Source organism: Carcharhinus amblyrhynchos, chromosome 25 (assembly GCF_965287045.1).
Source record: "Carcharhinus amblyrhynchos chromosome 25, sCarAmb.v2.hapA, whole genome shotgun sequence".
Lineage (NCBI taxonomy): Eukaryota > Metazoa > Chordata > Chondrichthyes > Carcharhiniformes > Carcharhinidae > Carcharhinus > Carcharhinus amblyrhynchos.
Window position 1 is genome coordinate 38,446,543 of NC_137348.1, and position 13,861 is coordinate 38,460,403.

General features: G+C 46.2%; 1 protein-coding gene across 2 annotated transcripts in view; it reads right to left on the reverse strand.

Annotated features, from left to right (window-relative positions):
- Positions 1 to 13,861, reverse strand: part of abca2 (ATP-binding cassette, sub-family A (ABC1), member 2) — a 508,234-nt gene that overhangs the window by 158,668 nt on the left and 335,705 nt on the right. For both annotated transcript variants that reach the window (XM_080212375.1, XM_080212373.1), the window contains exons 11-13: positions 13,389 to 13,517; positions 6,118 to 6,285; positions 3,500 to 3,596 (exon numbers count right to left, since the gene is read on the reverse strand). In XM_080212375.1, the coding sequence (XP_080068501.1) occupies positions 3,500 to 3,596; positions 6,118 to 6,285; positions 13,389 to 13,517 (394 nt within the window). The remainder of the gene's footprint in view (positions 1 to 3,499; positions 3,597 to 6,117; positions 6,286 to 13,388; positions 13,518 to 13,861) is intronic.

Below are 13,861 nucleotides of genomic sequence, written 5' to 3' on the forward strand. Positions count from 1 at the left end.
TTACATTCATGTTCAAACCAAGATAGGTAAGAACACCACACATCAATACGAGGTTGCGAGCCTCTGTATAGCTTTAACTCGTAAATAAACAAGTCATATTTTTCCTAAATATGTGAATGAGCATATTTACATGAACATACTAGAGAAAGAACCGCAAAAATTCATAGATGATCAAGTCTGTAGTCATTTCATTGCTATGAAAGTAAGTCAAGTGTTGCCCGTGGTAGTGAGTTAACAGCAGATCACATTCAGTCACTTTCAATGAGGTACAGTTCTTCCAAAATATGTGCCATCATTCTGTCAAATTTAAACAAACTGAAAATTCCAACTTGCCTCTTGGTAACCTGGTTTAGCATCGGGGAATCAAGTCTGATCTTGGGTTTGGCGAGTGCAGGATGTTTATCTTGTGAAATTCTTAATGGTGATGCTTTGATTGCAGCCGTCAGTTTATATCTCCCACCCATCCCATCCCATCTTTCTGTTCATCTGACTAGCGAGGGCACGATGGTATACTATCTACAAGATGCATTACAGCAATTCACCTAAGATCCTTAGACAGCACCTCCCAAACCCACGACAACTTCCATCTAGAAGGACAAGGGCAGCAAATACATGGGAACACCATCACCTGCAAGCTTCTCTCCAAGCCACTCGCTGTCTTGACTTGGAACTATATTGCTGTTCCTTCACAGTCGCTGGGTCAAATTCCTGGAATTCCCTCCTTAATGCCTTTGTGAGTCAACCCACAGTGCGTGGACTGCAGCGATTCAAGGTGGCAGCTCACCGCCACCTTCTCAAGGACAACCCAGGGTGGGCAATAAATGCTGGCCAGCCAGCGACACCCACGTCCCACAAATGAATTAAAAAAAAGTCACTGGACTAGTAATCTAGAGGTTTAGGCTAATCCTTTGGGAACATGGTTTCCTACTGTGGAAACAGGTGAAAGATCAATTCAATTAATTAAAAACAGGATGGAATATAAAGCTCATGTCAGTATCCATGACCTACAAGTCTACCATCTGGGACTAAACCCTGTAGTGGGAAAAGGGAGTGTTTCCCACTGCCGAGGCTGGCAGGAAACCCGCCATACCTTCTGATTGTGTCCTCATTAATTATGCACTCAGGACTTGGTGCCATATTCCATGATGGGCAAGGTGGGCATGATGGCACGAGTCTCGTTGTCATATCTGGGTGCCATATTGAATAGGTGCCCAACATCACTGACCCACTTAAAGAAAAAAGATGGACCTCCTGAAAACGATGGAACACTGGGAACACTCTGAGGCTGGAAGATGGATCTCTTCGATGGCATTGAATCTGCAAGATCCACCTGTAGATGCTTTCCCCAGCTGTGACGTTCCGGGATCCAGGGTTGATGACAGCCTCTGTCCAAAACTCTGCAGGCAGCCCCAGGCATTCTTCGTGTGAGTTCTGACATCTGCACTCCACGTTGTTCTAGACATGTTCCGGAAATGGTTTCCCACTGGAGTCATGGAAAATGTGGTGGTGGTGGTGGTGGTGGTGGTGGGGGGGGGGGGGGGGGGGGGGGGGGGGAAGGGGGGGGTTGGGTCTTTATCTGGATCTCATTAGCAGAATGCAAAATCAGTGTCATGCTGGTTCCCAGCGTTTTCCCGATTCGTCTTGGCAGGCACCAGCGCAAGATCCTGCAGGAAATTCCCACTGGCGTAAAATCCGATTATCCGACTCTCAGCCTGTTGCCCCCACCCTGCCCATCATTCAAGCCATCAGTGGGGCCATGGAAGAATCCCACCCCATGACAACCATCATCAATTGTTGTAAATACCCATCTGGTTCACTAACGTCCTTTAGGGAAGGAAATCTGCCATCTCTATCCAGTCTGGCCTACATGTAACTCCAGAGCCACAGCAAGATGGTTGACTCTTAACTGTCCTCCGCTCAGTTCAAGCGGCAATTAGGGTTGGATAACAGATGACTTATCATAGAATCCACACAATACAGGAGGCCATCTGGCCCCTCAAGTCTGCACCAACAACAATTCTACCCAGGCCCTTAACCCAACATATTTACCCTGCTCGACCCTCTAATACTAAGGAGTACTTTAGCATGGCCAATCAACCTAACCTACCATCTTTGCAGTATGTGAGGAAACCAGAGCACTTGGAAGAAACCCACACAGACATGGGGAGAACGTACAAACTCCATATGTCTATGTGACCCGAGGCCGGATATAAACCCAAGGTCCCTGGTGCTCCCTCAGACAACACCCCTCCCCCCCCAATCCCTGATGACCTTATCCCCGGGACTTCCCAACAGGATTCTTCAACCTCCCACCAAGCATGCTCCCATGGGGCTTTTCCCCAATAAGAAGTCTCACAACGCCAGGTTAAAGTCCAACAGGTTTATTTAGTAGCACAAGTTACCACATTGGTGGCTTTTGCTACCAAATAAACCTGTTGGACTTTAACCTGGTGCTGTGAGGCTTCTTACTGTGTTTAACCCAGCCCAACGGAGGCATCTCCACATCATGGCTTTTCCCCAGCCACAGGAAATAACCCACAACCCTCCACCCCACCATGAGCTGTGGCCTGACTCAATCTGACCCCTCTTATCCCAGAACCAACCTGACTCAACAGCCCCCCACCATCCATCCTTCAGACCTGATCAGAAACAACACCCTCCCCCTGCTATGCCCCTCACCCCTCCCCCGTCAAATCCCAAACCCACCACAAACCACCCACCGTGCCAACTTGCTAATGATGGCCACATCCCATGAAATTATAATAAAGAAAAAGAATCCTTGCGCACCTGCGCAAGGATATTTTGGCCCTGGAGGGAGTGCAGAGGAGGTTTACTAGGCTGATACCGGAGTTGAGGGGATTGAGCTATGAGGAGAGGCTGAATAAACTAGGCTTGTACTCGTTAGAGTTTAGAAGAATGAGGGGAGATCTCATTGAGACGTCTAAGATGATGAATGGGATGGATAGGATAGAGGTGGAGAGACTCTTCCCGCTCAAAAAAGACAGTAGGACTAGGGGGCACAGCCTCAAGATAAAGGGGAGGCGGTTTAGAACGGAGTTGAGGAGGAACTTCTTCACTCAAAGGGTGGTGAATCTCTGGAATTCTCTGCCCGTTGAAGTGGTGGAGGCTGCCTCGCTAAATATTTTTAAGAAGCGGGTTGATGGGTTCTTGATAAGAGAGGGGATTAAGGGCTGTGGGGAGAGGGCGGGAATGTGGAACTGAGCCACAACAGATCAGCCATGATCTTATTGAATGGCGGGGCAGGCTCGAAGGGCTAGATGGCCTACTCCTGCTCCTATTTCTTATGTTCTTATCTTAGCTCTATAATGTGCATGGATTTGATCACGAGGTAAAGGGGGATTGCCTTTTTTGGAATGTAACATCAGTAATTTGATGAGGGTGGGGGGCAGGGAGAGGAGAGCAGAGTGGCTTCTTATTCTTATCATTTTTAAACCGATTGCATTGTAACCAAACTTAACTACAGCTATGGCATACTCACTGGCAAACACTGTGACGTTGTCCTGGTACGCCTGGCTCAATGTGTAGTTCACGATGCTCTCCTCATTGGGAAAACCTTTGAAAATGTCCACACTCACCTGTAAAATGTCAACAATGTAAAATGTGAACACTGTGATTGTAACAGACTAAAATCTTTTTAAAACTATATCCCAGCCTCAACTGCTATTAAATTATTAAATCTTACTGCCCTAAATGGGAGAACTCTAATAATTGTGCAAATGGTCCATCCCTGAGAGAACGTCATGGTTGAAAAGATCATTCCTACCTTCTAGGAAATCACCGAGAAATGGGCAGATACGTCAACAGAGGGTTGGGAACAAAAAGGCTGCAAGAGTCATGTCAGGGCATTGGTGAGCACCTACTAGTTGGTTACAAGTGACATTGATAAGGGCCTGGAAGCTGGTACATGCCTGCTGTTTGAGTTGGGGTTTAAAATGTGACTCAGAGATTCAAAATCATTTATCACTCAAAAATAAACAAACATTGAAAGGCTGTAAGAAACCTCAGCATTATCAACCACCAGATATCTCCATTTAACTAATATTGCCATTAAGGTCTCCAATGAATTTTAAATAATGTTATGCTGTTAAATTATTTGGAAGATTATTTGCAACATTGAGCTGTAACACCCAAGCTTTACGCCATCTAACAGGAGTGGGGTGGGGGTGGTGGTGATGGGATACTCAATCCACCCCACAAATCAGCCTTCCATCCATCGACTTTGTCTACCCTTCCCGTTGCCTCAGCAAAGCAGCCAACATAATTAAGGACCCTCGCACCCCAGACATTCTTTCTTCCACCTTCTTCCTTCGGAAAAAAGATACAAAAGTCTGAGGTCACATACCAACCGACTCAAGAACAGCTTCTTCCCTGCTGCCATCAGGCTTTTGAATGGACTTACCTTCCATCAAGTTAATCTTTCTCCTCACCTTAACTATGACTGTAACACTGTATTCTGCATCCTCTCCTTTCCTTCCCTATGTACGGTATGCTATGACTGTATAGCGCACAAGAAACAATACTTTTCACTGTGTACCAATACATGTAACAATAATAAATCAAATCAAATCAAGATATGCTGGGTAGCACACCCCCACTCTCGATTCTGGGTTACTATTGTACAAAATTCACACTGCACCCCTCTACAAGACTCTCCCCACACCCCTCAACCCTAGTGGACTCACTCCATCACCCCCTTCCATCGATGACCCAGCTCTGGGACTGCTCTCCCTCCTTCCCCTCCCCGTCCCATCCCAGAGGGCTCCTCACCTACTGAACCCTGAAGGGGTGCCCCCCAACTCCTGAAGACCTCACTCACGAGACTCCCCCAACCTACTGAAACCCCTAGGGGACAGCCCCAACCCCTCCAAACCCCACCCCCTGGGACTCCCCACCAACAGGATTCTTCACACCTTCCCACCAAGCACACTCCCCTGGGGCTTTTTTCCTACCCACAGGAAATAATTCTCACCCCACCGTGACCTGCGGCCTGACCCGACCTGACCTCTCCTGTCCCAGAACCAAGCTGACCCAACAGCGCCCCCATCCACCCTTCAGTTCTGATCAGAAATAACACCCACCCCCTCCCAAGTATCTCCCCCCTCCCTCGTCAAACCTCAAACCCACTGCACACAAGCCATCCACTCACTGTTTCCACTCATCTTCTCCCAGGCTTGTCAAAGACCCTTAAACCTGGTTGGACCTTTAAACTTACCTAGTTTATTGCAACTACTGCTGTTAAAAAAAAGGGGTTTGCTTACTTCACTGTGGCTGCACTGCCCTTGACAGTCAGCCTGGGAATGTGCTGCACACTGCCTGGCATGAGTCAGAACATTGGTCGAGACAGGATCAGCTGGATTTTCATGCAGGTACTTTTGAGCAGTTTCCCACTCCATCACAAGTTACGGCCCAATCATTATTATTTTTTTCAACTAAAACTTTTCCAAATATATCTAGATATATCTAGCTGTTTTTTTTTAAAACACATCTCCATTTGTGTTTTCTGGTTCTCCTTCTTAATGCACGCTGCAGCAACAATTGATCCAGGGCAGCACAGTGACACAGTAGTTAGCAATGCTGCCTCACAGTACCAGTGACCCCGGTTCGATTCCCGGCTGGGGTCACTGTTTGCGCGGAGTTTGTACATTCTCCCCACGTCTGCGTGGGTTTCCTCCAGGTGATCCGGTTTCCTCCCACACTCCAAAGATGTGTGGGTTAGGTTGATTGGCCATGCTAAATTAACCCTTAGTGTCCTGGGATGTGTATGCAAGAGGGATTAGTGAGTAAATATGTGGGATTGTAGGGGATTAGAAAGATCAACATGTGGGGTTAGGAGGATAGGGCAAGATTCTGCGTCGGATTCTGTGGGATTGCTGCCGATGCAGACTAGATGGGCCGAGTAGACTCCTTCTGCAGTGTAGGGAACTTATGATTCTGTCTGTGATTATTTATCTCTGCTGGTTAAAGCAGCTCATTGCTACAACAATCACATGGATTGCACTGCTTTATCCATCCATGGAGACGTTACCAGTGCAGACGGCTCTGGGGAACAGGTTGGTCCGCGAAGCTTTCTGGGTCAAGCCCCCTGCATGTTCTCACCTTGGACATGAACTGGATCCAACCACAGGCTGCATTGTCAATGGTGTCCAGCTGTTGGAGCAGCGTGCTGGAGTTCGGCATGGAGAAGTTGCTGTTGATAAACTCCCTGATGATGTCACTGTCGGAGGCATTCAGCACTTCTGGGTGCTTTTTCAGATCCGAGGTAAACTGAAAAGCAAACAAAAGAGCAAAAGGGTTTGAAATGTACAGATCCCACCAAGCTTCATTTCCGTGGTTCTACGTTCGGAAGCAATAAAGCAACAGGCTGATTGGTTCGAAGTCAGTGTCAAACACCGGGGGCATATAGTTCCAATCAGTGTTCGTTACTATCAGTGTTGTTTTAAATTAGTGGGTTAATCCTGACTGTAAATTCTTCAGCGTTACTGCTAGCATTTTCTTTTGTTTAATCATTACATATAAAGTCTTAAAATTATACCAATAGCAATTATCATATATTAGAATCAAAGAATCCCTACAGTGCAGAAGAGGACCACCGAGTTGTGGGCGGCACAGTAGCACAGTGGTTAGCATTGCTGCCTCACAGCGCCAGGGACCCAGGTTCAATTCCCAGCTTGGGTCACTGTCTGTGCGGAGTTTGCACGTTCTCCCTGCGTGAGTTTCCTTCAGGTGCTCTGGTTTCCTCCCACAGTACAAAGATGTGCTGGTTAGGTGGATGGGCCTTGCTAAATTGACCGTTAGTGTCAGGGGGACTAGTTAGGGTAAATGCATGGGGTATGCAGATAGGGCCTGGGTGGGATTGTAGTCGGTGCAGACTCGATGGGCCTTATGGCCTCCCCTGCATTGTAGGAATCTATGATTCTGCACCCATTCTCCAACACAGAATCTTACCCAGACCCTATCCTCTTAACCCCACATGTTGATCTGTCTAATCCCCTTAACCTACACATCATGGGACACTACAGGACAATTTAGCATGGCAATTTAATCAAACTGCACATTTTTGGAGTGTGGGAGGAAACCGGAGCACCCAGAGGAAACCCACACAGACACAGGGAGAATTTGCAAAGTCCAGTCACCAAAGGCCAGAATCGAACCCAGATCCCTGGAGCTGTGAGGCAGCACTGCTAATGTGGTCAAATTTCAGTTCAACATTTAGAGAAATGGTGAGAGTCATTTTTTTTTTAAATCTGCTTAAAACATCACATTAAAAGGTTCACCTCTGAAACCAGGGTTGACATTTAGCGGGTGGCATGGTGGCGCAGTGGTTAGCGCTGCTGCCTCTCAGCACAAGGAACTTGGGCTCAATTCTAGCCTCAGGTCACTGTTTATGTGGAGTTTACACTTTCTCCCCGTGTCTGCGTGAGTTTCCTCCTACAGTCCAAAGATGTGCGGGTTAGATGGCTTGGCCGTGCTAAATTGACTCTAGTACCGGGGGATTAACAGGATTATTGGACTTGAACCTGGTGTTGTAAGACTTCTTACAGCGGAAAAGAAGCTAAGACTCGTCCAGGTGACACGCTTCCCTTCCAATGATGGCATGCTGGTTTCTCTTGAAGACATATTGCAGAAGGCAGAGCTAATAATTCAAGAAAAGCTGGCATTAAATTGGAGCATACAGCCAGCAGAGACAGAATGAAGATTACTAATGGAAAGGCAATTCTCACATTGTGCAGGCGGGCTGTCTCATAAAGCTAGAATTAAAGTCCTTTGCTTAGTCATGTTGATTACAGTATACTGATTCTGGAATGCTTGATGGTACTAGATGCCCAGAGTGTAAAATTGTTCCACGTCTAAAAGCCAACAGTCCTCATCTGCTTACACCATTAAAACTGGGCACGAAAGCTCATAATGCGTGCAGTTCTGCTACCATTTTTTGAATTGATGCAAACTAATTTTGGGTGTGTATCCATAGAAATGTAGTTCAGAGGACTACTTAGGACTTTAAAGACACAAAGCTTTCCCCTCACAGCACCAAGAATGGTGTAGCTTTAACTAGATATGAAAGCTATTGGAATCATTCATAAATGAACTTAACAAAAAAGGCCATAGGGAAGGGATTCAACTTTGACAGGGTCACAGAGAAATGAAGGGTATGGATTATCATCGACAGCAGCAGAGAGAGAGGGGAGTAGGGATTCAACATGGACAGGCCACAGACAGAGGGGTATGGATTAACATCAACAAGGGCAGAGAGAGAGGAGGGCATGGATTAACTGACAGGGGCACAGAGAGAAAGTGGTATGGATTAACATCAATAGGGCCCAGAGTGGAGAGAGAGAGAGACACAGAGAGAGAGGAGTAGGAAATCAACATCAACAGGGTCACAGAACGAGGGGTATGCGTTCAACATCAACATGACCAGAGAGCAAGAGGGGTATGGGTTAGCACTGACAGGGGAACAGAGAGGGAGGGAGAGAGAGAGGAGTACGGATTCAACATTGACAGGGCACAGAGGCAGGAGTATGCATTAAAATCGACAAGGGAACAGAGAGAGAGCAGTATCAAATGAACATCCATTATTGTGCTATTTAGTGCATTGGAGAGAGGAAACTATCGGTCACTTTGTCACTTTGTACCCCCACCTGCCTCTCAAATACAGGCTGGGAAACCATCAACTATTTAATTGATATTAAATATTCAAGTTTTCCTCATCGACATATCCACTTGGCAAGCTTGGCTTTCTCTCACTTTGTCTAATTTCCCAATAGGCTGTGCCAGTTTCAGAATGGGGATTATTTGAGTGCAGATGATGGTGGGGGAAGCTGCAATATAATTCTGTGGCAGCTAAAATCAAACAGAATCATGGTGCTAATTACCAAAAACAAGCAGCTCAGTGACAAACCCACTGGCACACCACACCAAATTTCTTGAAGTTTGATTTTGATTCCAGGTTTCAACCCTTGGTTTTTGACATTAATTATAGGACTATGATTAGACCAGAGAAGAAGAAGAATATCTGACAACGTGAACTACATTAACACCTTCGCAGATGCTTTCAGAATATCCTGGAATGGCAGAGAAGACTGCATTTCTAATGATCTGAATGCATTACAATGATTTTATCGTTACTGTCTTTGCTTTGGTATTTGGTCTTAGACACCCCCAGTATTCCTGCCACTGACAACAACCAGTACCCTATACGATGTACAAAGTCTGGAACCTGGAGTTGTGTGGATCCCAGTTGTGCCATATTGGTCAGCTGTGGATTGGGGATAGCACTCTTATCTTGGCAGGTGGGGGTGCACACTCAAGTCCCACTCTAGCATTAAATCCAGGCTAATAACTCAGTACAGGACTGAGGGCATGCTACACTGCTGGTGCTAACATCCTTCAGGTGAGATATTAAACCAAGGCCCTTTCTGAGCACCCAAGTATCCCATAGTTCTATTTCAAAGAACACCATAGAATCACGGAATCTACAGTGCACAAGGAGGCCATTTGGCCCATCGAGTCTGTACTGACAACAATCCCACCCAGGACCGGTCCCTGTAATCCCACATATTTACCCTCCTAATACCCCTGACAGTAAAGGGCAATTTACCGTGGCCAATCAACCTAACATGCACATCTTTGGAATGTGGGAGGAAACCAGAGCACCAGGAGGAAACTCACGCAGACACGGGGAGTACGTGCAAACTCCACACAGGCAGTGACCCAAGCCGGAATTGAACCCGATCCCTGGCACTGTGAGGCAACAGTGCTAACCACCAGGGGAGTTCTGCCCTGTGTCTTGGTCAATCATTATTCCACAACCAATATCTCTTTAACTGGTCATCATCACATTGCTGAATGTGGGAGTTTGGGACGCACAAATTGGTTGACATGTTAAAAAAAGACAAGCGTTTCCAAACTACCTTTAACAAAGTTCCAAAGTACTTCTGAAGTATAGTCACTGTAATGTAGGAAACCACTACAGCCAATTTGAACATGGCAAGTTCCCACACACAGAAATGTGTTAATGATCTTATAATCTATTTGAATTATGTTGGTTAAGGGATCGATATTGGTCACTACACCATTCACTTGCTTTTCTTCGAAACAGTGTTGCTGAAGCAGCGACAGAGACCCGAGAGAGCATAACCTGCCTCAGTTTTCAAAAGACAGCTGCTAAAGTCTTGCTGCTGGTTACGTCGGCAGATCCTTCCGACAGCGAACCTGGACCACAAGTCTCCAGGTAGCGAAGAGCACGTTCAACAGGAAACACCATTGTCAACGACAGGACCACCAGCCCACACACACCGCCTCCCACCACCGCGAAACACATCATGGAGGGGGAGGAAAATCCCACCCAGCATCTCTGACAACACAACACTGGAGTGCCATTCTCCAGAGTGGGAACTGAACAAATGAAGACCGATCGCAGCTAGGCTTGGGTGCTGCATCCTCAATGCTCCAAAAGCTCACCCCTGACGACTGGGTGGGCCGTCAAATTGCTGGAGAACTGCTGGGGTCCTATAAATTGTTCCCTTCCAAGGGTTCCCCAATGCTGTGACTGCAGGGGACAGAGAGAGAAAATACGGCAATAAAAATCTCTCGCAGACGCAGCATGGATTCGTTAAGGGGAAGTCGTGTTTGACAAATTTATTGGATTTCTATAAGGATGTGACTAGGGCAGTAGACAGAGGGGAACCGGTGGATGTGGTGTTTCTAGATTTTCAAAAGGCATTGATAAGGTGCCTCACAAAAGGTTGCTTCAGAAGGTTAGGGTGCATGAAGTTGGGGGTAAGGTGTTAGCGTGGATAGAGGATTGGTTGTCTAATAGGAGGCAGAGAGTTGGTATCAATGGGTGCTATTCTGATTGGTGGTTGGTGACTAGTGGAGTGCCACAGGGATCGGTGCTGAGGCCTCAGCTATTTACCATTACATAGATGATCTGGAGGAGTGGGCTGAGTGTAGGGTGACGAAATTTGCTGATGACACGAAGATGAGTGGAAAAGCAAATTGCGTGGAAGGTGCGGAAAGTCTGCAGAGGGATCTGGATAGGCTGAGTGAGTAGGCGAGGACCTGGCAGATGGAGTACAATGTTGGCAAGTGTGAGGTTATCCACTTTGGCAGAAATAATAGTAGGAGGGATTACTATTTAAAGGGCGAAAAGCTTTTTTGAAAAGCTGCAGCATGCTACGGTGCAGAGGGACCTGGGGGTCCTTGTGCATGAGTCGCAAAAACCCAGTCTGCAGGTGCAGCAGATGAACAAGAAGGCGAATGGTATGCTTGCCTTTATAGCGAGGGGGATAGAATATAAAAGCAGAGAGGTCTTGCTGCAACTGTACAGGGCACTGGTGAGGCCGCAGCTGGAGTACTGTGTGCAGTTTTAGTTGCTGCACTTGCGCAAGGATATTTTGGCCTTGGAGGGAGTGCAGAGGAGGTTCACTAGGCTGATATCGGAGATGCAGGGATTGGACTATGAAGAGAGACCAAATAGACTGGGTCTGTACTCATTGGAGTTTAGAAGGATGGGGGGGGGGATCTTATAGAGACGTATAAGATAATGAAAGGGATGGATAGGGTAGAGGTAGAGAGATTCTTCCCGCTCAGAAAGGACAGCAGGACTAGAGGGCACAGCCTCAAGATAAGTGGGGGGGCAGTTTAGATCGGAGTTGAGGAGGAACTTCTTCACTCAAAGGGTGGTGAATCTCTGGAATTCTCTGCCCGTTGAAGTGGTGGAGGCTACCTCGCTAAATATATTTAAGTCACGGGTAGATAGGTTTTTGACAGACAAGGGAATTAAGGGTTATGGGGAGAAAGCGGGAAAGTGGAACTGATCCACTTCAGATCAGCCATGATCTTATTGAATGGCGGGGCAGGCTCGAAGGGCTAGATGGCCTACTCCTGCTCCTATTTCTTATGTTCTTATGTTCAGCATGAACCCTGTCAGCAGCTGCCTGAGATCTGGTTTGGCACAACATTAAACATGAATTTTAAGTAAAAAGTTAAGATATGAAAAAGCATATACATCTCGCTAAACTAAATAATTTCAATACCGAAGCAATAAATTGCTAATTTAAAAAATAGCAAATAATTGCAAATTAATAAGCATCAGAGCTAACTAATAAAACTTTTTCTGTTTTTTCACTAAAGAAGCAGAACTGGAGAGAGGCAGACAAGGCTCCAAGACTTTGTCACCAGGGAAGAGGGAGGGAAGAACCAGGATCATGTTAACGAGTTGAGTTTAACTAACACTGACTTTGCTTTCATTCTGACCTTGGCATAATCCATATGAAAATGTGGGAATTAAGGGTTATGGGGAGAAAGCGGGAAAGTGGAACTGAGCCACTTCAGATCAGCCATGATCTTATTGAATGGCGGGGCAGGCTCGAAGGGCTAGATGGCCTACTTCTGCTCCTATTTCTTACGTTCTTATGTTATGTTCTTAAAACGCAAGATCCTGTAGCAGTAATTTTAAGTAACAGATAAACATCCTTTGGCTTCAAAACCTCTCCCAGAACACTGTGTGTGGATCATTAAGTATTCAAGTTAAACACAAATTAAGTCTGTATGCCTACAAATATGCCCTTGGGCTAACACAACACTTGTAAACAACTGTACTCTACATCTATTTTAATCTTTAAGACAATTAAACTTGTAACATGCAACCCTTCTGGTTATGCTAATGGATAACAGGGTTCCATTTCTTCTGAATAGATTTATGTTAATGGAAGATAGATTTATGTTGGTGGCACAGTGGTTACCAATGTGGACTCACGATGCCAGGGATCCGGGTTCAATTTCAGCCTTGGGTCACTGTCTGTGTGGAGTCTGCACGTTCTCCCCGTGTCTGCGTAGGTTTCTTCTGGATGCTCCGGTTTTCTCCCACACTCCAAAGATGTCAGGGTAGGTTTATTGGACATGCTAAATTGCCCTTTGGTGTCCAAAGATGTGCAGGTTAGGTGGATTAGTCATGCTAAATTACCTCTTAGTGTCCAGGGATGTGTAGGTTGGGCGAATTAGCTATGGTGAATACATGCAGTTACTGGGATAGGGCAGGGCGGTGGACCTGGGTAAGATGCTCTGTTGGAGACTTGGTTCGACGTAATGGGCCAAATGGCCTCTTTCTGCACTGTAGGGATTCTGTGCTTCTGACAACTGATGAGTTCCAGTTAGCACTACCACTGGAGCAACTGCTGTGTTATATATGAAGTCAAAGTAAAAACTGATATCAACCCCAAATCATCTTGCTCACTGCAAGGATCATAGTTACTGTACTTCAGTCATCAACTTGACAGAAATGCAGGAAAACATCAATGTGTCTTGCCTGTCATTCGGCTCCATACACCCCGCAGTGTTACGATACAATATTCAACTGCACCTACCTGCTGCAGCCAACTGATGCGATTCTGCAGCTTGCCATCTTCCAGAAATGTCCGGATTTCCGAGGAAATGTTCAGCCAGACTGTGGCATAGTGTGTAACATTCCCAACAAAGGCAAACGTTTCATTGGCCTATGGGAAAGTAAAAGACATGTATTAATTAGCATTTTGAAGAATGAATGGGACTCACGCGAGTTGCAGTTGACTTCAAAAGGAGGGTTTCATAAAGAATCATACAGTGCAGTGGGAGGCCATTCTGCCCATCGAGCCTGCACAGACAACAATCCCACCGAAACCCTATCACGTATATGCAAGATCCCCTGAAAAAAACGTTAGCAGCAGAGAGAGGGAGTAAGTGTCAAAGTCATTTCCCTCAATGGAAAGAGGGCATGGTCAGGCAGATGGGAACACCTCCCGTTGCAAGTTCCTCTCCAACTCACTCACCATCCTGACTTGGAAATATATTGTGATGTGGA